The sequence below is a fragment of the Phytophthora sojae genome, assembly GCF_000149755.1.
Source record: "Phytophthora sojae unplaced genomic scaffold PHYSOscaffold_16, whole genome shotgun sequence".
Taxonomy (NCBI): domain Eukaryota; phylum Oomycota; class Peronosporomycetes; order Peronosporales; family Peronosporaceae; genus Phytophthora; species Phytophthora sojae.
In genome coordinates this window covers 620,611-647,852 of record NW_009258130.1, presented here as the reverse complement: position 1 = coordinate 647,852, position 27,242 = coordinate 620,611, and the positions used below count along the sequence as shown (strand labels likewise).

General features: G+C 53.6%; 8 protein-coding genes across 8 annotated transcripts; 4 read left to right on the top strand and 4 right to left on the bottom strand.

Moving 5' to 3' along the window:
* Window positions 1-657: 657 nt before the first annotated feature.
* PHYSODRAFT_307825 (hypothetical protein) lies at window positions 658-1,899 on the top strand (the record flags this gene model as incomplete). Its single annotated transcript, XM_009540832.1, has 5 exons — window positions 658-725; window positions 750-820; window positions 902-1,332; window positions 1,384-1,686; window positions 1,753-1,899. The coding sequence occupies 5 exons, from the start codon at window positions 658-660 to the stop codon at window positions 1,897-1,899; spliced, it is 1,020 nt and encodes a 339-aa protein (XP_009539127.1).
* Window positions 1,900-3,239: 1,340 nt separating this feature from the next.
* Window positions 3,240-3,875, top strand: PHYSODRAFT_533921 (hypothetical protein; the record flags this gene model as incomplete). Its single annotated transcript, XM_009540831.1, has 1 exon — window positions 3,240-3,875. A coding segment is annotated over one exon (636 nt), but the record flags the coding sequence as incomplete, so codon positions are not given.
* Window positions 3,876-6,924: 3,049 nt separating this feature from the next.
* On the bottom strand, window positions 6,925-9,093 carry PHYSODRAFT_533979 (hypothetical protein; the record flags this gene model as incomplete). The annotated part of the gene is made up of 1 exon (XM_009540830.1): window positions 6,925-9,093. The coding sequence occupies one exon, from the start codon at window positions 9,091-9,093 to the stop codon at window positions 6,925-6,927; it is 2,169 nt and encodes a 722-aa protein (XP_009539125.1).
* A 1,393-nt stretch (window positions 9,094-10,486) lies between these two features.
* PHYSODRAFT_261989 (hypothetical protein) lies at window positions 10,487-12,276 on the bottom strand (the record flags this gene model as incomplete). Its single annotated transcript, XM_009540829.1, has 2 exons — window positions 10,487-11,644; window positions 11,713-12,276. 2 exons carry the CDS (start codon window positions 12,274-12,276, stop codon window positions 10,487-10,489), a joined length of 1,722 nt encoding a protein of 573 aa, XP_009539124.1.
* Window positions 12,277-12,438: 162 nt separating this feature from the next.
* PHYSODRAFT_307822 (hypothetical protein) lies at window positions 12,439-13,791 on the top strand (the record flags this gene model as incomplete). The annotated part of the gene is made up of 4 exons (XM_009540828.1): window positions 12,439-12,606; window positions 12,707-13,006; window positions 13,186-13,398; window positions 13,435-13,791. The coding sequence occupies 4 exons, from the start codon at window positions 12,439-12,441 to the stop codon at window positions 13,789-13,791; spliced, it is 1,038 nt and encodes a 345-aa protein (XP_009539123.1).
* A 762-nt stretch (window positions 13,792-14,553) lies between these two features.
* On the top strand, window positions 14,554-20,813 carry PHYSODRAFT_452119 (hypothetical protein; the record flags this gene model as incomplete). Its single annotated transcript, XM_009540827.1, has 3 exons — window positions 14,554-14,977; window positions 19,765-20,515; window positions 20,726-20,813. Coding segments are annotated over 3 exons (1,263 nt in total), but the record flags the coding sequence as incomplete, so codon positions are not given.
* A 612-nt stretch (window positions 20,814-21,425) lies between these two features.
* PHYSODRAFT_533699 (hypothetical protein) lies at window positions 21,426-26,810 on the bottom strand (the record flags this gene model as incomplete). The annotated part of the gene is made up of 3 exons (XM_009540826.1): window positions 21,426-21,882; window positions 22,503-23,153; window positions 26,653-26,810. Coding segments are annotated over 3 exons (1,266 nt in total), but the record flags the coding sequence as incomplete, so codon positions are not given.
* Window positions 26,811-26,860: 50 nt separating this feature from the next.
* On the bottom strand, window positions 26,861-27,214 carry PHYSODRAFT_261889 (hypothetical protein; the record flags this gene model as incomplete). Its single annotated transcript, XM_009540825.1, has 1 exon — window positions 26,861-27,214. One exon carries the CDS (start codon window positions 27,212-27,214, stop codon window positions 26,861-26,863), a length of 354 nt encoding a protein of 117 aa, XP_009539120.1.
* Window positions 27,215-27,242: the final 28 nt, after the last annotated feature.

Genomic DNA, 27,242 nt, shown 5'->3' with positions numbered 1-27,242 from the left:
CTGCTGAACAACTGCTTCATGTACCTCTCCTTGCAGCGTTGAGACGACTGGAGGATCCCACACGATTGAGTCGACGGTGGCCCCAAAACGAGCGTCGAGTCGCGGCAGTGAAGCATGGAGCACGCGCGCAACTTGAACGTCCCGCTTCACGCGCTGAAACGACTGACGTAGCGCTCGAATGATTTCTTTTCGCCAATCGTCTTTGCCTGTCATGGACGTGCGGGCGCGAGTACTGGCGATCCAGTAGACGATGCGGACTTGGTCGGAAGTTCCAGCGATGCTCAAGATGCAGAGACAGCTTACTGAAAAATGGCAACCTTTGCATCTGAAGGTCCGGACGGCCTCGACCATGACTACAGATTTCTAAGTTCTATTTTACCCAGGATGCTCAAGTATATACACATCTGTGAAGTAGCAAGGAACTCAGACTTTCGTCCCATTGCCTCGCTTAACTATAAGAAACAACCATCGTCAGCTCCACCATGAATTTTGCTGCGGCGGATATCTACACCACAGCTCTTGGGCTTTGCCAGCTTACTTGACCTGCGCTTACAAAACGTTACTCCGTATGTCCCCGATTTACCTCTGATCTGCTGGGCACATACAAGAACACAGGAAAATTTAGCACAGCATAGCCACGAGCTCCCTGGGGGCAGCATGGCCTTCCTCCGCCACGAGCGTGTAGTCCATCCGTTGCTATACTATGGAAGCCCCAACTATTCTCGGTAATTCTCGGTAACACCGGATAGTGCGCTCGTGGCGGAGGAAGCACTCAGTTTACGCCTTTGGGTATCGAGCCTTCGACATACTACATGTACTGGTATGTCGAGCGTGCTTGGCTGAATAGTACTTTAGATTATCGTAATTGGTTCTGAAAACTCTTAATTAAGTACTAATTAAGATCGTGCTGTGTCTTCTCTCACTCGAGAATCCACCGACATGTCGATCCCCCCTCCTCCACCTTACGCGCCAGCAACTGGCAAAGTGACAGCTCGGCAGCGAGACGCAGCGATGGATGAGTTCATTCAGCGCGTTCAGAATGGAGAAGAAGACGTCGAAGTCCTGGTGGCGAGAGATGTACCGTCACGGAAGTGGCGAGGCGGATTGCACTACCGAGTCGACTGTTTTAGCGCTGTGATGATCGAAGCTCGGTACTCGGCCTCGGGCAGGAAGGTGGACTTGTACATGACCAAAGTGCGGTCAGATCCGCACAATTTCGTGGTCACAAATGTGAACTGCCAACTCGCGCGCTATGACGAGGCGAACGGCAAGATGCTATTTGTCGGAGGTGGAAACATGGAGCTGGTCGTGCCCGCTACACAACAGCGAATCGTGCGTCGAGCTGACTCAGCCGTGCGGCCGTGGGTGGCAACGACATGAGAGGACCCGATTCGTCCTCGGCTGGTTATTGAGGTGGAATTCCACAACCGAAGCCTGGAAGCGAGTGATCGCTACACTCGAGAATTCTTCGAGTTGATCCCTCAAGTCCGAGCTGCGCTGCTGTTCAAGTTCTTCCGACGTGAGCCCAGAGGAGGACCGTTCGCGTGCGTAGCCATTCTATACCGACGCAACGACCAAGGTGGGGTTTCCATCGCCGACGCCGTGAGCTTCGGAAGCGCTCCACTTGATGCTGCTAGTCAGGATTTCATCGGCCACGAACCGCTGCGGACATTGCCCCTCGCCCCCGTGCGGGGTGGGCAAGTTCGAGTTCTCTAAAGTCCCTGGAACGCTGATGGTCGCGCTTTCGTGCAGATTCCTGCGGCCGACATTTTATCGGGCGCTGGTCAGGTTAACGGTACTGGGGTGCCGGCCGACCCAGCAGCGTTTCCTGATGCGCAGATCGACCTCTGGGGCCTCTACGACCGGCTTGAGTGGTCTGCAGATTTTAACTTCGAGTAGTGTGAAGTGTTAGAGCGTAGCGATTGACAACTTTTTGTATATATTTTTGCCAGCTTGATTTTAAAGGTGAAGAGCAGTGTTGAAGAGCAGTGCATGTAGTCATTAGGAGGATACTAATGGAACCAGTGGGGCGGTGGCTGGTGATGAGCTTAACCAGAGCTTCACGTGCTGGTGCGAATGATTAAACTTTCGTTCCCATCCACAGCTTAGACGATATTACATTGATTTTTCTATTACTTAATTCTTGTTTTTACATGGCCTTCTTATCGGATGGAATGTACCCCTGCGGATCAGTTTGCATCCATTTGCTCGAGTCCTTTCAGTCACAAGTCACAAAGAAACATCTTCCAAATAGCTACTCCCCCTTTCATAAAAGAAAATCGCCCCTGAGCAGCAGACAAAGCCGGCATGTCGGAGGTGTTCGACTCCACCGTATTCGAGTAGTTGAAGCAGCAATGCCCTGGGACTCAAGGCCAAGCAATCAAACATCTCGATCTGACCGAGAAGGACCCCGCGTTTGTAATCGCTGAAATCGGGTCCGTTGGACTTCGCGTCGTGCTCCGGCCTTGTATCGAAGTGGCTTACGGCGTTGATGAAGCAACTGCTAAGGCTGTCGCAACGGTAGCTGCGGATCAAATAAAAGTTGCATTGCGGGATAAAGGCAAGCCCGGTTGGAGCTGCGAGCATCTTAGTCTCCGAGAAGTACTGCTGGTGGCATTCGATGAATTGGGAAACACTGGAGACGCTCGTCACAACCTTCTCACTTACGTCCAGCACTGCTGGGACACGTATCAACAGAGCCCTGACGATATCATTCCGTGTGGGTCAATAATCCAGAGCTCAGGCTACGGAAAGAGTCAAGTGCTGTACCAACTCGCGAAAGAAACTTGCAGACCCGACTCGGGGGTGCGAGTGTTGTACACGTGCAATCGGATGTTCCAATCCACGGGGTTTCCCGCGACAACGGAACCGCTTCGGGACGGGTTGTTTTGCTGGTCTGCGGACCAATTGGCCTTGAAACCGGAGGCAATTTATCGCTACGCGGAACAAAACTGGTCGTTTGTGGGGCACGAATGGATTGAGCTGTTCACCAATCGCCGTGCTGACGATAAGGCAATGCAAAAACTCCAAAGCGTCCAGAATGAACTGAAGAAATCGTCGACGCTGCCGCTGCCGGATAAAGTCGATGATGCGTCGAGCAAGACATATGTGGTCTTGGCGGTGGACTCAGCGGGTGGACTACTTGAGCGAGACAGCGGTGGACTGGACTACACGGGTCTGTTGCGCAAGGTTGGTATTGAAGCAAACACGAATATCCGCAAGGTGAACCCTGAGGGGGGGGCATTTTCGTGATATTCGTGGACAGAAACCTGAAAGTTGCAGGTTTGAGCCCGTCCAAATCTGAAGTTGCCCATCAAGGAAGTGCCAAAGTGTTCCCGCCCTTTGTCCTCACTCACAACCTGGATGTCTACTGGCAGCGCTACTGCGCCGAGTTGAATCTGGCCGACGCTGAAGTTGCTGCGTACAAGCGCGTCGTGATCCAAGACGATCGAGATGAATCTCTGAAGTCGTTGCAGACGATGGGGCGCCCACTGTGGGGAAGTTCACTCTACGCCAAACTTGAAATCGATCGCACACAATTTACTCACGACTCGACATCTGGAGTCATCTGGAGGTCAATGGAGGATATGATAAAACTGGGGGCGGGCAAGTTGCTGGCAGGGCAGTACATGTGGAGCGACAGGAGCTACAGCGATGCGTCAATGTTTGGCGTTGCTGCGATGTTTTGTCGCTTGGGGGTGCAGTTTGAAAGTGGCTACGTACATGGCCCCTTCCTCGCATCGCATTTGATGGCGACGCTATCGTGCACAAGTCGAGATGGCACAGAGGAGTTGGTTGGCTATTCCTCGGATCTGATGCTGGCACTAAGCGCGGCCCACGTTTGGTACGGGCATGAATACGACAGTAAAGGGTGACCATTAACGAAGTACATTCTCCCTCAGTTCCAGAAACATCTTAACCGGTTTGACCTTGGGGTGAACAGCATCAGTGAGCTGATGGCTCGAATCGTACTGTTACTGGCTATGGATGCGTGTGTGGTGACGAAGACTGGAACCCAGTAGTACCCGTTCCGAGGCCAATTTGTACAGCGGCTCCAGAAAGTCACCGCCCACATAGTATACAGCTAATATATTTGGCAACTGCTCACGAACTAGATCATATTATCCTGCCGGAGAAACACGAGCGGAACCGCAAAAGGATAAACTACAAGTGAAGGTCAATGAATAGGAAAAACGTAACGTTGCTGTATTTTTATCAGGAAAAATCTGGCAAAAATTACAAAACACGGTGATAAAAAATCACCGCCCACCTCGTTCCCATACAAAAATCAAGTCACAAATCAGTACTTCGTGTGAGCCCCCTTGCAGGCGATAACAGCGTCCAGGCGAGCCGGCATGGAAAGCACGCACTTGCGAATGACATCGTCGTCGATACTCATCCATATCTCAAGGAGCTTTACCTTGAGGTCCTCAATAGAGGTTGCTGGCTGGCGATTCAGCTCCCGCTTCATGATCGCCCACACGTTCTCAATTGGGTTGAGATCGGGGCTCTGGGCGGGGTGACGAAGGTCATGGAGCCCTAAGGACTTCACGAACTTCGTCGTGGCCTTAGCGCGATGCGCTGGAGCGTTGTCCTGGACGAAGTTGGTAGGCTGGGGTAGACCGAGGAGCTGGCGGGTGATCGGGATCTCCTGTTGAAGCAGGTGTCGGTAGTAGGCGCCGTCCACGGACTTCTCGCAGAAGTGCATCGTGCCGACGCCGTCTGCCGAGATGGAGTACCACACCATCAACGACTTGCGGCTGGACTTGAAGGTCGGCACGACGCACTTCTCATGGAAGGCTTCATGTGTCCGGCGCCACACCGAGACACGACCGCTGGTACCGTGCAGCTCCACCGATGCCTCGTCTGTAAAGAGGACATTCGCCCAGTCGTCCTTCTCCAGATGAGCCAGCCTCTTTGCATAGGCGAGGCGCTGCTTGCGGTGCTTCTTGGAGAGGTAAGGTTTCTTCCTAGCAGAGCGGCCGTTGAGGCCGGCTGCGTTGAGGCGGTTGCGCACCACCTGCGGCGACACCACGCGGCCAGTGTCCTTGGAAACTGCAGCAGCCAGGACCGCCGCGCTTGAGAACCGGTTGGTCTCAGTGTCTCGGAGAATGCGGCGGTAGTAGTGAGCCGGGGGCGGCCTTGGCGCGGAGCTACGACACAGTGGTCATTCAACTTGAAGTGTGCGATAATATCGCGCACTGTCGAGCGGGCCATCTCCAGCTCCCTCGCGATTCTAGAGTAGCTGTAGCCCTTCTTCCACTTGCTAACGCAGAGACAACGGATCTCGTGCGAGTGCTGGCGATGTCCTTGGTCCATAGTTGAGCTTGACTTGTTCGAAGTGAGGTAATAGGAGAATGAGAGCAACTAGCGCGGCAACGATCGCTGCGTTGCCGCCAAAATGCATGGGTTCGATCGAGCAACATTCGTGCAACATTGTACAAAATTTTATATAACTGGCAAGAGGCCAGCCACTGGGCGCTCACTATATTTGCACCTTGTTTTGAATAAACGGTGATTGGCGGAACACTTCCCGCGAACCGATGTTATTGGCTAATGTTTTCGTCTTGGGGTTCGCTGGCGGTTCTACTCGTACCCGCAGCATTGTCTAGCTATTGCCCAAAATCGATGTTGAAGTGCCTGGGCGGTGACTTTCTGGAGCCGCTGTAGATGTGAATTTGTTCATCCAAGCTCTGGGAGGTGGGACACAAGCGCCTTTGTTGAAGTCGACGCTCGCATCCGCAGCCGAAACAACCCGAAAATCGATATTAGAAGGGTGGCATGCGAAATGGAGCGGCTGGAAGTGTGGATACTGCCAGTTTGTGCAGATGTACGACGAACCCACAGAGGATCTGCTGTGGGTTTTATTGGGTCGACGAGCTGCTGGGATTTTTCTGGGTGATGAAGGGGGTACGGATCTGCTTGTCCCGATGTTTAATGGTGAGGAAGTGTCGTTCATTTTAATTCAAGTGGAGGGGGGCAAGGAGCGTGAACATGAGTTTCTAGTGTGTGTCGTGGAAGGTATGCACCCCATGCGTGTGTTTTCAGACAGCAACCCACTACATGGTAAAGCTCCGGGTGATATCATTCGTGTCTATATGAATTTGAATGAGTCAGCGTCGCTGGAAAAACCTGACAAGTTCTTTTTTTATGATGAAAATGAGGGAAACCAACTTGCAGAACTGGAGGAGTCGAAGGAATCTGAAGTGGCAGCGTCTGCGGCGCTGACGTTATGTATTCACTCGGTGCGGGCGGGCGCTTGCGGTTGACGAGAATTTATTTCCAGTTGTTACGGAAACGGTATCGACGATGTTGACGCAAATGGTAAAAACCCAAACATGGTCGCAACGGATGAAGTCCTATGGAGTGGATGTCAAGAAATCTACCGACTCGCCCTTCAACAAGCAAAAGAAGAGTCTGCTGGGACCTTTGATCATGTCTGACGATGCACGATTGGAATTAATATCGCAAATGGCGCAGAGCAGCAACCCCAGCTGTGGATTTGGGGCTGACCAGTCGATGGAGGTTGCCCCCTCATCCCCTTAGTCACAGGCTAACAAGAATCGAGCGACGAAAGGCGTGTGTGAGAACCAGAAGCGCCAATGTCAGTAAAATACGTCGTTGGTGTGTACCGGAGCGAAAAAGGAGCGACGCAGCAGGTGTATGAGCACTAAGCGTAGGTTTAAGTCTGAGCTAAACGAATGTTGCTTTTTGGTTTTGTCGGTGTAGCATCTGCATACAAACTATTCCTCGTATTTTTTGCGGCATGAATTAGTTTGGTATGTTCGTGTCAGTTTGTTTTTAAGCAAGATACGAACTCTTCACTGACATGCTCACACCCCTATGGTGAATGTGAGACCCTAAAGCTCAGACAAAATTCTGCTCATGAAATCCGCTCCGGATCGCGTTGCTGCCACATCCTCTTTAGATAGACTCTTCTCCTTGTATCAGCTCCGTTACAATGCGGTCTGACTTGCGAAGGTAGACTTCCCGTAAAACAGGATCTGCCGCGAACTCAAAAATAATCCTCAACACGTGCGGGCTCAGCATGGTAGCACCAGCTTCTGACTGGGTTCGAGCTCGTTTCGCAAACATAGTTGGTTTTACTACCCACTTGCTGAGAAAAGCGAGCTTGCTCCGTAGCGATAATGGACTGAGCGCGCACCAGATTGGCTGTAGATGGTGGCGCCTGAACTTTGGCTGATAGCGTTCGTAGTCAGGATGCACAACTAGCTCGAGATATTCCAGGTACTTGTTTTGCTCCAGCATACTCAGCAGCGCAGTGAAGGCAGCTTTGGTGCGGCGTTCGTGCGCTCGAAGTTCCGCCAAGTTGCCATCTTCATCTTGGAAGTTATTCACTCGAACTCGGATCCGACGCGCACACTTGGTAAGTTTGTTGTCGTTGTCTGCAAGGACCGTTGCAATCGCTGAAACGGAATCCCAGTTGAGGTTTAGTTCTGGCAGGGGTTCCCCCCTCGCATGACAGTCCCTGAAGTTCAGTCGCGCGTCGACCACCCCTCCGCATAGTGACAACTCCTCCAAGTTCGGACAGCATTGAAGGATTGAAGACAGGTCTCCCCTCGGTGCATCCAGAGTTAACTGTCGTAGCGGGGCCCCGACAGCACCGAAGAAACGCGAGATGCCGTCGAAAAGTGCTGGGAACTCCTTGTCGAGGTGAAGTCTGAGGGAGGTTATACCTTCACCCCTTGACGACTGTTCATCATCGCTGCTGCTGCCACCAAACATTAAATCGCGCCGTTGGACTCGACATTGTCCGTAGCCAGGGACGATACAGTCTACCCAAGTGCTCCTGCCATCGTCACTGAACGTTCGGACACACGGCACCTGCGCGTCGAATGCTATGATTTCCGTCGGCCCATTCCGATCATCAAGCACACACCGAACCAGTGTGCCCGCGCTTAGTGTCGCTTTCCTCGACTTCACGCAGCCAGGTGATGAGTCGAATAGATCTTCTTCTGGATGTTCAGATTTCAACATGGATGTGAACGGTTCCATGTCCACCGTACTCATGCTGCAAACCTTCATCAGCGCCAATGATTGTACAGACGAACTTACCCGAGCTCGCTTGGAGAAAAGCGCATAAGCCAGCCACTTCCAGTACTGCTGGCTCCTTTCCCTGTTGTGTATTTTCATCCAGAGACGCAGCGAGAGAATCTTTGACAGCTGAGTGTGAGCCATAGCGGAACACAGCGCGCCAGCTTCACGGATTTCCAGGTCAGGGTTCCAAATAATCTTGACTTCGCCCACTTGAAGCGGAGGCAACCCAGCACTAAAACTAGGGTGGTAACTTGTATTCGCGAGCTCTGAAGGTCGGCGGGCGCTATCAAATATACTCGACATAAGCTGGCCGAAAGCTTGAGTTGACGACATGCCAATGTTGGTCAGATACACCGATATGAGAGAGAACCACGTATTCTGACGCAACAGAGTCTTGATCGCCGCCCCCATTTCGCCAGGCACAGTGAGAGGCGTCAAGTCCGCAATCATCCGCTCCAAAACAAAAGTACATCTCCATTCTCCTGGCGCCACCGCTGCAGATCGGCTAAACTCTCCCCACTGTTCCTTCACTATTCTCTCTGCAATCGCAACTTCGACAAGCCCCGTTACGTCGTCGTAGTCGTCAAGTGGATCAAATTGAACTCGCACAGGAACATCAAAGTCGAATCCAGACTTCGTTCGCTGCGCATTTTGACCCAATGCAGCGATCCGCCGCAGAGCCTCCCGATATTCCTCGCTAGGGTGGAGGCGCTGGTGAACCCCGCAGAAGAACACAATGTCGTACTCGTAGAACTCGCGATCCTGGCTGGTATTAATAATGACTTGAGCTCCCTGGTCCAGATTTATAACATACCGAATGGGAATTTCCTCTTCGTAAATCGGTTCCCCTTCGACGCCGAGGTCCACCGAGCAGTGCTTCTCCAGTAAATACCTCCACGCAGCGTACTCCACGTGGGCCACAGCGGCTAATAGCGCCAGGGCCTCCCGCGTTTTCTGGAATTGGTTTCGGAAAAATAATTCACGATCTGAATCACTAAATCTGGAAAAGTCCTCCCCCGCCTCCTCCTCCTCCATGGACTCCCGCCTTGGTAGCGACACGCACAAGCTTCGCTTTGTGACGGGCGACTCGGGGAATTTGCCGGCTTGGTAGGAGACGCGGTGCTTGAGAGCGTCGCACCAGGGGGCCAGGAAGCCCCAGCGCTGGTGGAGCTGCTCCATCAGTTCTGCAGATCCCTTGAAACCTGCTGAAAGTGATATATGTGATCGATTACTTTGACTACTGCCTTGCGGTGCTGACGCGGTCTTCTCAAGGTCTACAAGGATCGTATTGTGGAGCTTCCACAGGTCTGCTTTTGTTAAAGAGCTGCTAGGCTCACAGTATGACCCCACGGTCGCAACCTGTATTTGTCTCTCCGAATCTGCTAGAATTACCAACCTTCGCAATGCAGGTGTGGCCAAGTTCAGTGGGTCTTACCTCAAGGGTGTGGAACCGTCCGACCTCAGGTTTATAAAGACTTAAAAGTGTACAACGATCCGACGGGGGAAAGGAGAAGAAGAAGAAGAAGGAGGAGGAGGAGGAGGAATCGACAATTTTGAGGAACCTCGCGAAGCTGAAAGCGAACGAAGGTGAAGTTTAACTTGACAACATGCGCACGACGTCATCAAACCGTCATCGATACGTCTGGACTGCACACGTTTGGCTAGGAAATAGCGAATTTCGTCAGTTTAACTTTCGTCCGGAAGGAAGAAGTGGTGTTCTGGCAAGTGATACAGAGGGCCTGAATTGCGATGATAGGCTTGCCGGGCGACGGGAAATCGTGTTTCCTCATGCTTGTTACCTTCTATCTGGCGTGTGTGAAGAACACGACTATGGTGGGCTGCTTCGACCCAGACCAACAGTAACCTAAGAAGGACTAAGAAGTGCGGGGTTGGATACAGCACCAATTCCTGATGCTGTTCCATAACCTCTGTACAGTAATCGCCCAAGAAGCGCTGGTCTGCAGGCGAGGGTAAGATGAATACGCACTTCTTCAGGTTCCTTCACGTTATTCTTCGTGTTGGTGATGCATGTGGTGTGTCAGTGGCCGCAATGCCACCTTTGTGTGTTGTTTCATTGCTGGCATTCGTGCGAGGTCGAGTCTGAGCAAATGCAGCGACACCTTGCTGCTAGAGCAAGAGACCGGAGTAGCTGCAAAGTAAAATAAATCGTCCTAAACCAGCGACAAAAGGACACGAGCGAGTATGATGTGGCCTGTTATATAATACGATACGATTTTACTTAATCGCCTCCTTACGAAAAAACTCAAAACCAGATATGTTAGTGTAGCGCCTCTCGTCGTGGCCCTCAGGCGTGAGGACATCTATGAATGAGCACAATCATTGATCAGCTTCACTGCACTCGGCCTTTATCATACCAGCAAGCACGAACCGTGACAGCAGGCAGCTACCTATTGAAAATCTGTAGCACTCAGAAACTGGAATACTCTTGTTGCAGCCAAGCCTTGACGTGCTCATCATTGGACTCGTGGACAAGTCTGGAACGAGGTCGCTCACTGTTTCCCTGCCGAAAAGTGGATGGGAAAGTCTCGCGAAGAAAGAACAACATTTCAAACTGGTTCGGCGGGTGGATCACCAGGTTTCGCAGACGTGGGGTGAGGTCGGGATAGTGATCTAGGAGCCACTCGACGACGCGGGCGTGACTGTTCTCGGCAGCATCAACAATTGCTTTGGGCGTGCAACCCTCCGATCGATGACGATAGAGCCACTTTAGAATCTCCAGATGCCCGTTCTTAGCTGCTCGTGCAACCTTCACTGCGATGTACTTCACCACCTCGAAGTGGCCATTGGTCGCCGCTGAATCCATGGCGTTGGTGGAGCAATGACCGTCGCAAACATCATGCAGCCATTGTAGAATGTCCGAATGGCCGTGTTCAGCAGCTAGATCAATGGGTTTTGTTGATCGAATCGGTACGGTCAGGCTGTCGAGATATTGGACGATGTCCATGCGTCCATACAGGACTGCAACTTCGAGAACCCACACGTCTTGTTCTCGGTTCCTGGACGGGAAATGCTCCATCACCCACTTGACTGCATCCAGGTGGCCATAAGCGGTGGCTCGACGCAGCGCCTCTGGTATTTGGTCCGCCATGCCCTCCTCGGCTAGAAACTGCATCACTTCAACGTGTCCCCCTTCAGGTGACGCTGCAAACCAGTGGACGTACTCCGCTCCATTACCCATCATGAGGCCGTAGCAGAGTTCCTGGCCATGAGGATGGAGCACCAGCCACTTGACCATCTCCAAATCTCCAGCTCGGCAAGCACTAATTGTAGCATAGAACCAGTTGTTCCCCCACTCAAAGGCCCCCTCTCTCGGGGGCGGAGGAGGGGAGTGCTGCCGCACAATTCGTTGCATGAGGTCCAAGCGTCCCGTTCCTCCCAGACGAAGAATCGCCCCCACCGCGGCTTTCTCACTCTCGCGTAGAATCCCCGTGTCCAGCTCCATCTCGATCACTTGTGGCTGAAGAATATTACCCGGATAGTCCACGAGGCGCTTCCCCGGCGGCAACAGGAACGAGGCGAAGTCCGAGTGCCCTTTCTTCAGAGAGTACAAAATGGCGCTCTTGATCTCTTCAGGATTTAGTTCATGGGGCGCGTTCATATAGAGCCACCTCGCCACCTCTAATTCCCGTGTACAACGGCGTCCACGATGCTGAACCCTCCCCAGTGGACGATGTTGCCGTCTTCTGCTTCCTGTTCAGGAATGTCTGGGATACTCTGGAACGACACTTCGTCGTCTTGAGCTGACATTGCTGTGTGTTTGTGTCTACCGAATCGCCCAGCGTCGTGCCCCAGGAGGAATTGCAGCACGCCCAAGTGTCCGTTCTTGGCCGCGACCTCCACGACCTCCACGGGCACCACGCAGCCGGACAAGTGGGCGAAGAGCCACGAGACCAGCGCCAAGTCTCCGCGCTCCGCCGCCACCTTCATGGCCTTCCAGAACTGCCACCGGTAGTAGTGCGGCTCCGAGCGGAGGTAGTTGGCGAGTCTCCAGCCGCTGGCTCTGCGGCCCACGGACGTGCAGCTGAGACTCCACATCCAGTCGAGCAGCGACGTGGAGGCGAAGGCGCAGGCCTCGCTCAGCGAGAGGTGGGGCGACGGCCCGAGGAAGGCGGAGACGAGCGGCCCGAGCTGCAGCAGCGCGTCGCCCTCTCGCTGGTCGAGCAGCACCAGCGCCACACTCGTCAGCGTGAGAGCCATCGGTCGGCGTCTGTGGCGGTGGCTTGTTAAGGCTTACTCGATCTCTGATTGGCTGAGTCATATCAACTTCAACTCCTCAATATAATAGCCAATCAGATCACTCCATGTTTCAAACAAAATGCGCGGGAAAAAATCACTCGCTTCAATCGATTGACGGATGCAATGTCCACCGCCTTCGAGCTCAAGGTCGTGGCGCTTGTCCTGCACCCGCACGCAGCCGTCACCGCTCTTGCTCACATTGGGCCCCTCATCTCCTCGTTCCTCGGTCCACCTTCATGTTTGCCACTGTGTGAAGCCTGCTCTTTCGGCTCCGTCCAATTGCTGGACTGGGTATGGACTTCCAGCTGCACTTCCGTCGACAACCGTCCGTCCTCGTGGTCTCTGTGCAATTAATTACCTTCGGTCCGAGCCGCTGTACAGTCAGTGGCAGTTCCGAGAGGGACTGCAGGTCGCCGCCGATCGTGGAGATGTGGCGATGGTCCAGTGGTTCTTCGAGCGCTTCTCCGGTCTGGAGGTGCCTTCGGAGGTGGTGGCGAGAGCTGCGGGCAAGGGCCATCTGCCGGTGCTGGGGTTTCTGCTGGAGCACGACGAAGGACGTGACTGCCAGCACGAGCAGGTGGGAGTGGAACTGGACGAGGATTCGTGGACAGACAGCGTGCCGGTGATGTCCAAGGACTGGAGTGGCCCAGGCCACATTGTGAGGTGGGGAGGCCACGCCACCCGAGAGGCGGTACGCGGCAAGCACTTTGACATTGTTCGGTGGTTGGAGCTGCGCACCCCCTATGTGAATGACGATGTGGAACTTTCAGAAATTCTTCGAGTTGCAGCCAATGGGGGCTCTGTGGCTTTCGCAGAGACCATGCTGCCTCGGGGACAGTGGTGGCGAATTTTCTGCTGGACACGACGCAGTCGGATGGGGTTCAGTGGCTGCTGGACAACAACTTCATCAAGCAACACCAGAGCAAGTCTGCCTCGACGTTCCTCACTCTTGCACGCGAAGGCAAGTTGGAGCTGATGCAGCAGGCTGCGAAGCTCCACGACAAGAAGGGGTTGACCAAGGATTGGATCGACAAGTGGGACTGGGCGATGGAAGTCGCAGCCGAGCGTGGAGATCTGCCTATGGTCAAGTGGATGGCGGAACACCGCACTTGACGAGAGGTGCTCAAGCGTATAAAGGACGACATGGTGTTTGTCATGACGGATATCCCGCGAAGTGCTGCGAAGGGCGGCCACATCGAGGTGTTGGAGTACCTCTTCCAGCAGGGGTGGGAAGATGAGTATGCGTCAACCCTGACAAGCGCAGCAGGTGGAGGCCAGCTTGAGTGCGTAAAGTGGCTGCTTGAGCACGCTCCACCTTACGGCAACGACCACTGCATTGACTCTGCGGGCGTTGAAGCTGCGCAAAATGGGCACTTGGAGATCCTGCAGTTCTTTCACGAACTCGACTCTCCTGCTGCTGCAGAGTCGAATGTGACGCGTACCAAACGAAGAAGGCTCGATCGGGGTACTGAATAGTGGGGTCTCTCCAGTGAGGCCATGGACAAGGCTGCAGCTAAGGGCCATCACGAAGTGCTCAAGTGGATTCGAGAAAATCGGTTCGACGGCTGTTCGAAGAACGCAATGGATGACGCAGCACGCAACGGACACCTAGAGGTCGAGAAATGGTTGCACATTAACACCACAGCTGGCTGCACGACGCGTGCGATGGACCTCGCAGCCCTCAAGGGCCACCTTCAAGTGTGCAAGTGGCTGTATGCCAATCGATCCGAGGGATGCACACCCGATCGGCAACGGCCACCTGCGCGTGGCGGCCTGGCTGCACTCGTTGAAGCGCTATCCTTTCAACAAATTCCCGGAGCAAAACCGACTGTGGCACTATCCAGCCAACGCGTTCGACGTGGTGCTCTTCCTGTCAGTTCTTCACTGCTGAGTTCGGTCGAGGCACCAAGAGCTACATGGCGCACCGGAACCACAGACAAAGCGACTTGCTGGCGGTCCAGTGGCTGGACGAGAAATACCCCGGAGCGCCCACTGAACGAGGCCAAGGAGTCTTGTGGCCGCTCATGTAAATAAAACTAAGCACGGGACAGATTCCGTCGTCTCCCATGTATCCATGTTAAGTTGAAGTTGGAGACTTGAATCTGCCAATCAGAGGACGGCAACGAGCTCCGCCAATCAGAAATCGACTGATCTGGGGTAGCTGGTAGCTCGACGATCATCACTCTTCAACTTGCCAGCTCCCGCACAAGCCACCGCCACAGACGCCGACCGATGGCTCTCACGCTGACGAGTGTGGCGCTGGTGCTGCTCGACCAGCGAGAGGGCGACGCGCTGCTGCAGCTCGGGCCGCTCGTCTCCGCCTTCCTCGGGCCGTCGCCCCACCTCTCGCTGAGCGAGGCCTGCGCCTTCGCCTCCACGTCGCTGCTCGACTGGATGTGGAGTCTCAGCTGCACGTCCGTGGGCCGCAGAGCCAGCGGCTGGAGACTCGCCAACTACCTCCGCTCGGAGCCGCACTACTACCGGTGGCAGTTCTGGAAGGCCATGAAGGTGGCGGCGGAGCGCGGAGACTTGGCGCTGGTCTCGTGGCTCTTCGCCCACTTGTCCGGCTGCGTGGTGCCCGTGGAGGTCGTGGAGGTCGCGGCCAAGAACGGACACTTGGGCGTGCTGCAATTCCTCCTGGGGCACGACGCTGGGCGATTCGGTAGACACGAACACACAGCAACGACCAAGCACACTGCAATGCAAACGGAAGACGACGAAGTCTCGTTCCACAGTGTTCCAGAGGTTGAATCCAAGCGCAGAGGTGCCGGGCATGTGGTGTATTGGGGCGGACGCAGTATCGCACTCGCTATCCAGAATGGGTACCCAGAAGTGGGCAAGTGGCTCTGCATGAACGCACCTCACGCACTAATGCTGACGAGGTGAAGGCAGCTATTGAGGCAGCTCTACACGAAGATGAGTTGGAGATTGCAGAGTTCTTGGTGCCTCCCGATAAAGATCTTCTGGATTACGCTAAAAGCTACCCACGCCCTGGGATGATAGAGAAGCTGTTGGAATCGGGGCATCCCCGCGAGAATACCGAGTGTGCTGCCCATGCAGTACGACGACTCGTGCGGACGGAGCGCGTGGACTTGATGCGGAGGATTATCCAGCTTCACTCTCCAGCTCTGGCACTAGACTCTGAGAAGGCGTTGGAGTGGGGCTATCGCTGGTTCCTGGCCATGAGAACAGCCTGCAAGCACGCTTCGCTGCCTATCGTGAAGTACCTTGTAGAGCACCCGGTAGGTCGGCAACTTCATGACGAGATGCAGCGTGGATATGGAGCCAATCTGGAGCACCTATTCAGTATCGCAGCGGAGGCTGGCCAAGTCGAAGTGATGAAGTTCTTGTTCAAGATGGGGGAATGCCGACCAGCAGTTCAAACCTGCACTGATTGGAGCGGTCGCCAACGGGCATTTGGACGCAGTGATCTGGATCCTCCAGAATTACGACTTCACCCAGCATGAAACCAAGCCTCGCGTCACTGACCAAGCTGCAAGAAGTGGGCATTTGCACATCTTGGAGTTCTTTTACGCCCTCCAGACATCCCCCATCCCGAAAAATATTTTGCCGGCCTGGCCAAGTCGGAGAGGAAACCCATTCTGGAGCATACAGCGTGGTGGTTTCGCTCCACGGAAGCCATGGACCAAGCTGCAAGTCACGGACATCTAGCTGTGGTGGAATGGCTACATACTCATCGAGACCGTCGGGTCATGGGCTGCTCCTCTAACGCTATGGACGGCGCGGCTACCAATGGACATTTGGAGGTGGTGCAATGGCTACATGCTCAACGATCGGAGGGGTGCACAAGTGATGCGATGGATGGTGCAGCGGAAAATGGACACCTTGAAGTGGTCAAGTGGCTTCATGTAAACCGTTCTAAGGGGTGCACGACCCGCGCAATGGATGGTGCAGCGAAGAATGGACACTTGGAGGTGCTGGAGTGGCTGCATCGCAATCGAGCGGAGGGATGCACGGTCGACGCCTTGAACGCAGCTGTGGAGAACAGCCACACGCGGGTTGTCTGGTGGCTGCACTTTCATTTTCCGGACTTGATCCCTTCGAAGGAGAATCTCTGGATCAAGGGACCGAACCAGTTTGAAATGCTGCTGCTCTTACATGAGCTCTACCCGCAGAAATTCGGGGTGGGGAGTTCGAATCGGCCGGTGTTCGGGGTACTTTCGGAGCCAAACGTCGAGCATGTCCAAGAATGGATCCAAGACTTGTACCTCGGCAGGGGATTTCTGACCGCAGTCGTGAATCCATTCGGTTAAGTTTTTTTTTCTACTGAGCTGAGTTCTCAGGAGAGTTGGTGTACGGACTAAGTATTAACGTATCACGATTATATTTTTTGGCTTGGAACACATTCCAATTCGAGACAGCAAACGCTGATGCTATAATTGGCAGTGACTAATAAGGCGCTCATATTCATCACCGTCTTCTATGAAGTAGTAACAGCATGTCCTCGTTTGATGATGTGGTGCAGCGACTTCACAGCGTCTGGCGTCAAGCTCGCAAGCTTTCGATAACATTCCAACCAGAGCTGCGGGGCCACTATTCTTCGGAACGCATTCGAAAGTTGTTCGTCTACAGCCAAACGACGCCGCTATCGTGGACTTTATTTATTAGTCTGGCCTCACCCTTCCCGTGCCTGATCATTCTTATTTTAATCCATGCTGTCCCGCTGGCTTCACCCAGAGATGGCTTCAGTGCCAACTACCTATTTTGGATCCGGGATTTCCTCACAATTGCACTCATGACGCGTGTAATCCTCGAGCAATTCCGTGTCACCGTGCCAGTACTCCACATCAGCGCAATTCAACTTGGTGTAATGCCTATCATCTCGAGTGGAGCAGCTGTGGTGGTGTTCCTGATAGCAATGACGAGCGTCATTGGGTTTCCTTTACCGTTTTCTCTGGTGCTGGGGATCAACTCTGGTTCCTGGTGCTGGTTGCGTGCTTCGTGGGCTTCTTCGGAAGAGTCTTAAGCCAGAACCGAGAGCTACTGAGGGAGCTGCTAAGGGCCATCGTAGTGCTCATATGTCAAGTGCTGTTGACATTCGTATATCCAGCGTACCTGTACAGATTTATCAGCGTCAGCGCAGAGAACCAGAAGTTCTACGTCATGCTGCTCCCTATCATCAAAGTTGCCGCCAGAAACTGGATCAGTTATTGTCTGGGCGACAACTATGACTTGATTCCACAGGCCATGATTTTTAACGTCGACTTGTTCAACGCTCTGTACGTGTCCAGCTCGATGGAGAACGCTAACTCGAGCACTACGGTGGTGCAAATGGTTGCGTTGGATATTCTTCTCGGATGCGTGTCTTTATCGGACATTAGGCATCTGAGTAACGCAATTATTTTCCTGCGTCATAAAATACCTGCGGACCACCCTCTAAAGACCGCAACTTTCATTGAGATCGCTCTGGAAATCATCGATGAAGACCCCAGAGCGAGGTCTCGGCTTTCTGTTCTTCGTTACGGTCCAACCATCACGTCCTTTGAAGTTGTCAACGTGAAACATTTTGGTTCGCTTCTGCAAGTCGATATGCCAGCAAAACAGAAGATACGGGATACCAACTCAGACGCCCTTGGTGGAGATATTTTCCAACAAGGAGCGCCAGTGGTTTCTCGAACGCAGTGCAAGGACGCTGTTTACGACTGAGTTTGTGATTCTGGTCTTGTATACGAAAATCATCATCCCGCTCATCTATTGTGCGTACTTTGCTGTCAACTCAATCATCCGTGGGTTTAATACTGAGGTTCGATTGCTTTTTGCACAGGTATATACACTGCGGGGATGTTCTTGCTGCCCAATCGTGACTACTATCCGCTGCTGCAGCCCTTTGTTGCTTCCGAATTGGTAAACAACCTTGGACGCGTGATTGTATTCGGATTCATTGAGCTCGGTTTAATGCTGGTGAAGGGCTACCTTATCCAGGGTACGTTGGGAATATCGGTGGTACACTTGCTTTCCTTTGTACTGGATCAAAGTTGGCAAATGGTTCAATCAAATCTATTTCTGTGGATTTGCTATACGATCCAGAACTCGTTGGAGCACAATGGTAGGTTTGAAAAAAATCGGGTGCCGAGTGTATTAGAATTCGTTTCTCACCTGTATTTTCACAGGTGCCGACTTTAGTTTCACGTTCTCCTGGCTAACTACAGGTTCAGTCTGACACTGTTTGCCGGACCAACTTGGATGGTTTAGTATCGTCGTAGAGAATATGATTTTCACTCTCTTAGGAACGTCAAAATCGAAACCGGATTTTCCACACAAATTTTTTTTCTCTGAAGCGATCCGCTTCGATGCTATGGAACGGTTGGTGCAACCCAAAGAAGAAAACAATGTTGTACTCGTGGGTCTCCAGATTGCGGTACATGCCTGTATGGTCTCATTGGTCGAGATTTACCACATAGCGAGTTGAGGTTTTTGGGGGGAGTACACTCGGTCCCCAGACCCACCAAGCAATCGGTCCGTCTTGGTGTCGAAGATCTCGACGTTGTGCGTGTCCACGAAGTACCGCGCGTTATACTGGCAATTGAGTCTCTAGAATATAATCCACGCAGTATGGCCAACGTGAGCCACCGCAGCTAATACTGGCAGCGACATTGCCTCCCTAGTATTCTGGAGCTGCTTTCATATGAAATTCTTCAAGATCTGAAGTGCTAAGACTGAAACCCTCGCCGCTGGTCAAAGGCTTGAGGTGGACCCTTTCGGGTAGCCAGACACTTAAGCTCCGGTCCTTGAAGTGCGACCACCTGCACTCGCTGCCTATGTAGCTGGCTTCCTTCAGTGCCTCGCACCAGGGGGCCATTTTAGTGGAAAATCTGCCACAAAGAGAGAAAAATCCGACAATCGCAAATAAACAATCCGCTACTATCGAAAATCTGACCAATCAATCACGTGTATCAAATTTTGGTCCCATTCTGCAATTCACTGCAATGTTGCCGCAACTCACGTGTGTGCGGCTGGTACTGCAGCACCAGCGCCACGCCGGCCCTCTGGAGCACTTGGGACCGCTGCTCTCGAGCTACCTGGGCCCGTCCCCGACCCTTTCGCTCGCTGCGGCCTGCGCCTTCGGCTCTCTCCGCCTCCTGGACTGGATATGGGCCAACAGTGCCCAATCCGCAGACACCAGATCCCTCACCTGGACCCTCAATAACTACCTCCGCTCCGAGCGGGAGTATTATTTGTGGCAATTCCGGAAATCGACGGAGGTTGCCGCAGCTCGTTGCGACTTGGAAATGGTCAAGTGGCTTTTTGCCCATTGTTCCGACTGCTTCGTGCCGGTTGAAGTGGTGGAAGTTGCTGCTAAAAATGGGCACTTACCCATTTTGAAGTTCTTGCTGGAGAATGACGCTGGGAGATACTACAAGCACAGCCACACTGCCATGGCAGTACCAGATGGGATCGTCCCGTACCAGAGTGTTCCTGAAGTTCCAGAGCAGGAAAAGGGCGACGGAATTGTGGTGCATTGGGGTGGGCGCAGTATGTTGCACTCTATTGAACAAGGTCACGTGGAGATCGCTCGGTGGTTAAAGGAGAACAGTCCACACCAAATGGACAACGACGAGATTCGCTGGGCGGTGGAGTACTCTCTTCGGGTTCCGGATATGGATCTGGCGCTGTTTTTCTTGCCGGAAGGGAGGTCAATTGTAGAGTTTGCCCACGATGATCCACACCCAGAGACTGTGGAGAAGCTGCTGGAGGAGGGGTATACCCGCCAGGATGAACACTGTGCTGCTGTTTCGATCTACATGCTAGCGAGAGTTGGGAGACTCGACTTGATGCACCGCATCGTGCAGCTCCACTCTCCACCTCGAGCTCGCCCGCGTTTCGACTGGTCCAGTGAGTGGTTCTTTGCGACCAAGGAGGCGTGCAAGTTTGGAGATCTTTCGGTTGTGCGATGGTTGATGGAGCACCCTATTGGGAAACGTGTGGCCGAAGCGTACGAACATCAGCACAGCGCGGGGCCGGAACATTTCTTCGCTCTGGCAGCGGCAGGAGGGCACGTTGAAGTGATGGAATACCTGGACAACGAGGGGTATTCCGACAGCTTTAAGGATGCTGCTATCCTGGCTATCCGCAATGGTCACTTGGAGGCGATAAAGTGGCTGCTGAGGAACCATTCCTACTTTTCAGATACCTTCATGGTAGAAGAAGCTGCGAGATGCGGACGTATAAACTTCCTGCAGTTTTTCCATCAGGCGGACGATTCGAAGGACGTTGAGAGTATCCTGTCTTGGTTCCGGAACGCGATCGATGTGGCGGCGGGAAAGGGCCATCTCGCTGTCGTGCAATGGCTACACGAAAATCGGTCGGACGGGTGCACGACCAGAGCGATGAACAACGCAGCGAGAAATGGGCACCTTGAGGTGGTAAAGTGGCTGCATGAGAACCGCAGCGAGGGCTGTACGACCAGGGCCATGGACAAGGCGGCATCGAACGGCCACCTCGACGTGGTCCAGTGGCTTCACACGCACCGCTCGGAAGGGTGCACCAAGAAGGCGATGGACTTGGCTGCTGCGAATGGTCATCTCAAGGTGGTGCAGTGGCTCTATGTGAACCGGAAGGAGCGGTGCAGTGCTAAGGCTTTCGAAAAGGCATTGGAAAACAGCCACTTGGTAGTGGCGTGGTGGCTGCATGGGCGCATGCCGACCTGGAATCCTTCTGTGGACACGCTGCAGATCCAGTCCCCCAACCAATTCGACATCCTGCTGTTCTTGGACGAGCACTTCCCCAAACTTTATGACGCCGGAGGCCCGACCCAGCCCCTCCTCGGGTTTGTCATCAAACCAAACGATCGCCACACGGTGAAGTGGATTCGGGAAAAACACTCGATCATTATTGACGTGCCATAGGGGGGGCGAGTTTTGACACGTCGGTGCAGCTGACTCGAGCTCATTTTTGCATCAGTTTTGTCGGTGAGTCGAGCGGGGCTACGTAGGTCATAGTTGAATACGAGCTTCGCGATAGGTGAGAAGTAATTGACCGTATTTTCTGAGAACTCATTTAGTAGTATTCGTCTTACTACTGTAGAATCATTTGAAGCAAAACTCGGTGCATACGAAGTGTCCTCCAAAGCGAGGTTTGCCATCTCATAACTATGCCATCGGGTGTTGCAGGCTGCAAAGGTTCACCAAGGGGAACGTTTGCTGCAGCCAGCTGAGGATATACGCGTCGTTGGCCTCCGAGTGAATACCCACGATAGGGCGCCTGGGGCTGCCCAGGTCGAAAAACACGGGGTAAAACTTGCCTAGCAGGAAAATCATGTCGAACTGATTCGGAGCTTGGATCCAGTACTGTTGCTTTGGCGGCATGAGCTGCGGAAGATGATGCTTCAGCCACCAGACCACCTTGACGTGACTGTTCTCGATGGCACCAACAAGTGCATCCCTCTGAGCGTGCTCAAACAGCCACTTGACCACGTCCAGATGACCGTTCTTCGCAGCTCCATCCATCGCTTTCGTTGTGCATGGAGCCTTCGTGTTCGTGTGGAGCCATTTCACGACATCACGATAGCCATGAGAAGCAGCTTCATCCATGGCAGCAGCTGTGCACCTTTCCGAGCGGTTCTGATATAGCCATTTTCCTCTCTCTCTTCAAGAAGGCATATGGGGGAAAACAGAGCTGCTCATTCTTCGTTAAATGAGGCTTGCCTTCGAGTGGCTTGCGTAGCAAGGCTCGAGGAGGCTGCCCCAGAGTGTGATGTGGTGGGTGAAAATTGGCTACGCGCTGCCTGAGGTGTTCGAGGCCTGCGCGCACTTGAACTTGTCGCCCGTAGCCCTTCGCGCTGACGGAGCGAAAGTCTAAATGAGCAGCTCTACCTACACGACTTCGCCGACAACTACCGCATCAGAACCTTGCACCCACGGTTGGTTACCAGCGACCGGCTGTGGGATGAAGAGGACAAAACTGACTGCGTCGACGAGGCCGCTTGCGACGCCGCGGACTCAACCGCCTCGGGGGTTTCTTGTCATTCAGCAACTCGAGATTCTTGTCGGGAAACCCCCTGACGTCTACGTTGAAGTTGCCCTTGGACTCCAGCATGCACATACACTTCATTCCGATCGAACCCGAAAAGCGCGCTTCCGTCATCGCTGCGCTCTGCCGGAAACTTCCCATTCACCACAGCGAGATGTCCGTTTGCAGCAGCATCGCCCATGGCCTTCGTTGAGCACCCTTCGGAGCGATTCTCGTGCAGCCACTGCACAACCGCCAAGTGGCCTTCAACAGCGGCCACATCCATCGCACCATGCGACCACAACCCAGCGAACTTGTCCACATTAACGCCATGGAGAAACTGCAAGATCTCCACTCGACCTGCGCTTGCAGCAGTGTTAACCACCTTGTCGACGGATTCAGGGTTATTGAACGAGAAGTTCCGAAGCAGCCACTTGGCAACCTCCAAGTGGCCTTGGTCAGCGGCTTGGAACAGTGCGCCTTCAATTTGACCATATCCTCCGTTCTGGAATAGATACTCCACCATCTCCAGGTTGCCTGCCTGCGCTGCCAGAGCGAAAAAGTTATTCAGATAATCCTGTTGGTGAGTGTTGAATATCACGCAAAGGTCTTGTCCAGTTGGGTGCTTGACCAGCCACTTCAGCATCGGAAGATCTCCGGCCGTGATTGCATTCCGGACAGCTCGGTACCAGGGCCTGAACCAGTTAAAATCACTCGTCGGCGGTGGCGGCGAGTACAGCATCATGATCCTCTGCATCAGGTCAAGACGTCCCTCAGACGCCAGCTCACATAGCGAATATGCAGCACACTCCCGGTCCTGTCGAAGGTACCCAGAGTCCAGCAGCATCTCAATCACTTCGAGCTGCGGACTAAACGTCGCAAAGTCCAGCAGGTTCTTGCCGATTGGGACCAAGAGCTCCGCCAGCTCCATGTCGCCCTAGGTCAGAGCAGCTTCGATGACGGCCTTGATCTCTTGTTCACTGTGGTGGTGAGGCGCGTTCTCAACGAGCCAGCGAGCCACATTTCGGTGGTCGTTCAAGACCGCAAGCAGCAGACTCTTGCCGCCCCAGTCGACCAGAAGCCCCGGTCCGTTCCACCCCTTGGGCAGCACAGGGGTGCTCTCGTGCCAGACGTCGTCTTTGTTCTCTGCGGGCATCTCCACCCACTGCCGCTTCCAGTATCGAGCAGTATCGTGCTGCAACAAGAACTCAAGAACTTCAAGACACCCGTGGTGGGCGGCTATCTGCACCACCTCCACCACCACTGCACAGCCCGAGAAGTGGCGGAAAATCCACCGCAGCAGCTCCATGTCGCCCGTCTCCGCCACGAACTTGAGGCACTTCCAGAGCTGCCAGTAGTTGTAGCACTGCTCAGACCGCAGGAAGTTGCAGAGGCTCCAGCCAGGCGGTTTGCGCTCCTGGGGGCCGCAGCTGAGGCCCCAGATCCAGTCCAGCAGCTGGGTAGAGCGGAAGGTGCACGCGGCACTTAGGGACAGCGTGGGGGAGGGCCCCAGGAACCCCGAGACGAGCGGCCCCAGCTCGTCCGAGTGGAGTCGGTGGTGCAGCACCAGAGACACAGACGTCAGTTGTACCGCCATGGAGGGGGGGTCTGTGAGGTTCTTGGCGAGTTGACGAATGACAGGGATGTATGCAGGTTCGAGCGCTCTCATTCGTTAATCAACTTCAATGTAGCCATTTTGTTGTATACGCTGACATTTCCACTTTTTACATTTTTTTAGCATTGCTGTTTTTCTTCGCGTACTTCGATCATTTCGACCTGGTGTCGCCGATGTCTGTGGAACAGAGCGCGAAGAATTGCGTCTTTAGCCCATGAGAGGCCACATTACAAGCTGGTGTCTTTCTGTTGGACGTCCTGGGTCAGCGATGAGAAAATCTCCTCCCCTCTTCTTCTCGTACAAAAGATCGCTCTTTGTGCCGCGCCCAAACTCTAAAGTGAAGAGCGTGGGGATGTTTGCTTGGAGGAACAGCACCATGTCGAACGTATTTGCCGGATATATCCACTACCGGTTGTGCTCCTTGGGGATATGCTGCGGGTAGTGCGAGTGGAGCCATCTTGCAACCCGCAAATGGCCATTGTCGACTGCGTACTTGATCGCGTTGGCCGTGCATCCCTCCGATCGGATCGCATGTAGCCATTGCACACCTGCAGGTGGCCCTTCAAGGCAGCACTATTCATTGCGCGCGTCGAGCACTTGACTTTCGTGTTTGAGTGCAGCCATTTTACGACCTCCAAGTGCCCATTCAGCGCGGGTGTGTCCAAATCAATTTCCCACCTCTCCTCGAAGTGGTGCGCATGGATCCATTTAACGACATCGAGGTGTTCTTTATCCGCAGCCTCCTTGAACGCCGAACTGGAAGACGCTCGGCACCACCAATTGATTGCATGCTGTGTGCGCCTTCGTTTTGAGTCAGCCATTGGAAACACGTCCAGAGATTTCGGACTCGCTCAACTCATGGAAAAACTCTAGAATGTGTAGATGCCCATTCCTCGCAGCTGAGTCAACTGCCGAAGTAGCGTAATGCTGATCACCGTAAGGTGGAGCGTGCTCGAGCATCCACTTAACGCACTCCAGGTGGCCTCCACCAGCTGCGTCCACCAGTGTACTGGCGTCTTCGTCGGGCAATCCAAGCTTAACCCCTCTAACCCCGTATTCTGTATCCTACAGAATAAGCGTTGTCACAGGACATAATATCCAGCAAACTTGTCCTCTCTTTCGAACTTCGCATATGGATGTTTGTATAGCCCGTATTGTGCACATCTTCCTGTTAGATTAGCGATGGGAAGATAAACGGGGTTTATTCCGCGGTAATAGACGGACGAGTATAAACCACCAACAGGTTTGAAAATTCGGGTGGAAGCCTAAAACCGCCGCGTGTCAGCCACTCGTACTTTCCTTCATTCCGAAACTGCGCTGTTCAAGACGTCGCAATGCAAGCTTTGTTGGGGCCCGTCGAGCGCGCCCAAGTGGCCAAGGACCATGGCCGAAGACGATCATGATGAGCGCCATTGTGATCTACGGGTAAGCGAGAGCGTGTACTTTGCTCTGTAACATTGTACTAGTGGTATATTGATTCTACGTTGCGATGTTGATTACCAGACCTGGTGATCTGACCCAGACGACGCTATGAGCTCTCGCGTGTGGCCCGAATGGCAGATCGATTGCGGAGTCAGCGCACAACCTCATCGGTTCCTACGAAGCCGGCTACAGCCGGGTCTACCGCTATATTGTAGCTGATGCAGTGGCTACTCAAGAGGCTACAGAAGAAGCGCCCCTCATGGTGTGGCTACACCGGAGACTACATAAGAAGCGGTAGATGCTACGACGGATGCTACAGAAGAAGCTCTCCGCGTGCTGAGGTTACACCGGAGATTACAGAAGAATGGACAAAGGCTACGACGGAGGCTACCGATGAAAGCGGCAGGAATGGAGCAGCAGTGCCGGAGGCTACAGAGGAAAGCGGAGGCTGCCAAAATGGCGAAGATGACCCACGGCTGGCGCGAACATTGAAGAGCGTGCGCATGTAAAGGAAGAAGTAGACGTTGGCATGAATATCATATATTGTCCTGTTTCGTACAAGAGGAACCGTGTGTAGTGCGTGTCATTACGGGCTATTGAGCATGCAAGCTCCCTGGTGTTGTTAGAGAGACAATCGTAACAAGCTTGTTAGGTGGGCTAAAGAAACCTAATGATACGCTAATGTCAAGCACAAGGAAGAATTCGCCCAGTTCCTCCTCACTACGTCAGTTAGGAACAGGACGATTTCTTCCTCCGCGTTTATCGCGACGTGCCGAAGATGGGTGGCTGGAGCCGAAGTATGCTGCCTTAGCAGCCTTGCAAGGTATTACCATGTAGCAGGTTTTGAGCGTGCTCTACGCTCGCCACGGCCAATAGAAGCTCGCCATTTCGGCATATGGTGGATACATTGAGCATGTTTTGTTCACTTTCGTAGCTGTTCTGTGCACAATGTACCCAGCGCTTGACCGCAAGATGCGAAAGGGCTTCCAACAGCAAATCTTTGACAGGTTTTGAAGTATACTTTAATCAAGTCTAATGCTTATTTTGTAGAATACAGAATAAGGTCTGGGGCTAGAAGAGACACTCGGGTAGTTCTATGTGACCTCCTTTGGTTGCGTTCTCGAGAACGTGGCCAAGGTTGAAGACCATTGGATCTTTAACTCGGTCCAGCACTGCGCGCCCCGTTCGGTGCTCCGCCATCCACTTCAGCATGGAGTCTGTCAACTTGCTGCATCATCCCTTCTTGCGCTAGCGTGTAAATCGTGGCTGCCGATTTGCTCTGGTACTTCTTGATAAAGTTGTTGTCCAGCAGCCATTGAACCCCGTCCGACTGCGTAGTCGGATGCAGATAATTTACCAGACTCTTACCTGCAGGTACCAGCGACGCTGCAAACTCGGCAGAACCTCCATTAGCAGCGGCAAAGATGATATTGTTCAGCTCATCCTCCCCGTTTGTATGCGGGGTGTGTTCATCCAGCCACCGAACGATGTCAAAGTGCTTGCCGCGTACCGCCTCGCGAGAGGCGTGGCCTCCCCACCTCACAACGTGGCTGGTCCACTCCAGTCCTTGGGCATCACCGGCACGCTGTCCGTCCACGAATCCTTCTCCAGCTCCACTCCCACCTGTTCGTGCCGGCAGTCACGTCCTTCGTCGTGCTTCAGCAGAAAACCCAGCACCGGCAGATGGCCCTTGCCCGCAGCTCTCGCCACCACCTCCGAAGGCACCTCCAGACCGGAGAAGCGCTCGAAGAACCACTGGACCATCGCCACATCTCCACGATCGGCGGCGACCTGCAGTCCCTCTCGGAACTGCCACTGACTGTACAGCGGCTCGGACCGAAGGTAATTAATTGCACAGAGACCACGAGGACGGAAGTGCAGCTGGAAGTCCATATCCAGTCCAGCAATTGGACGGAGCCGA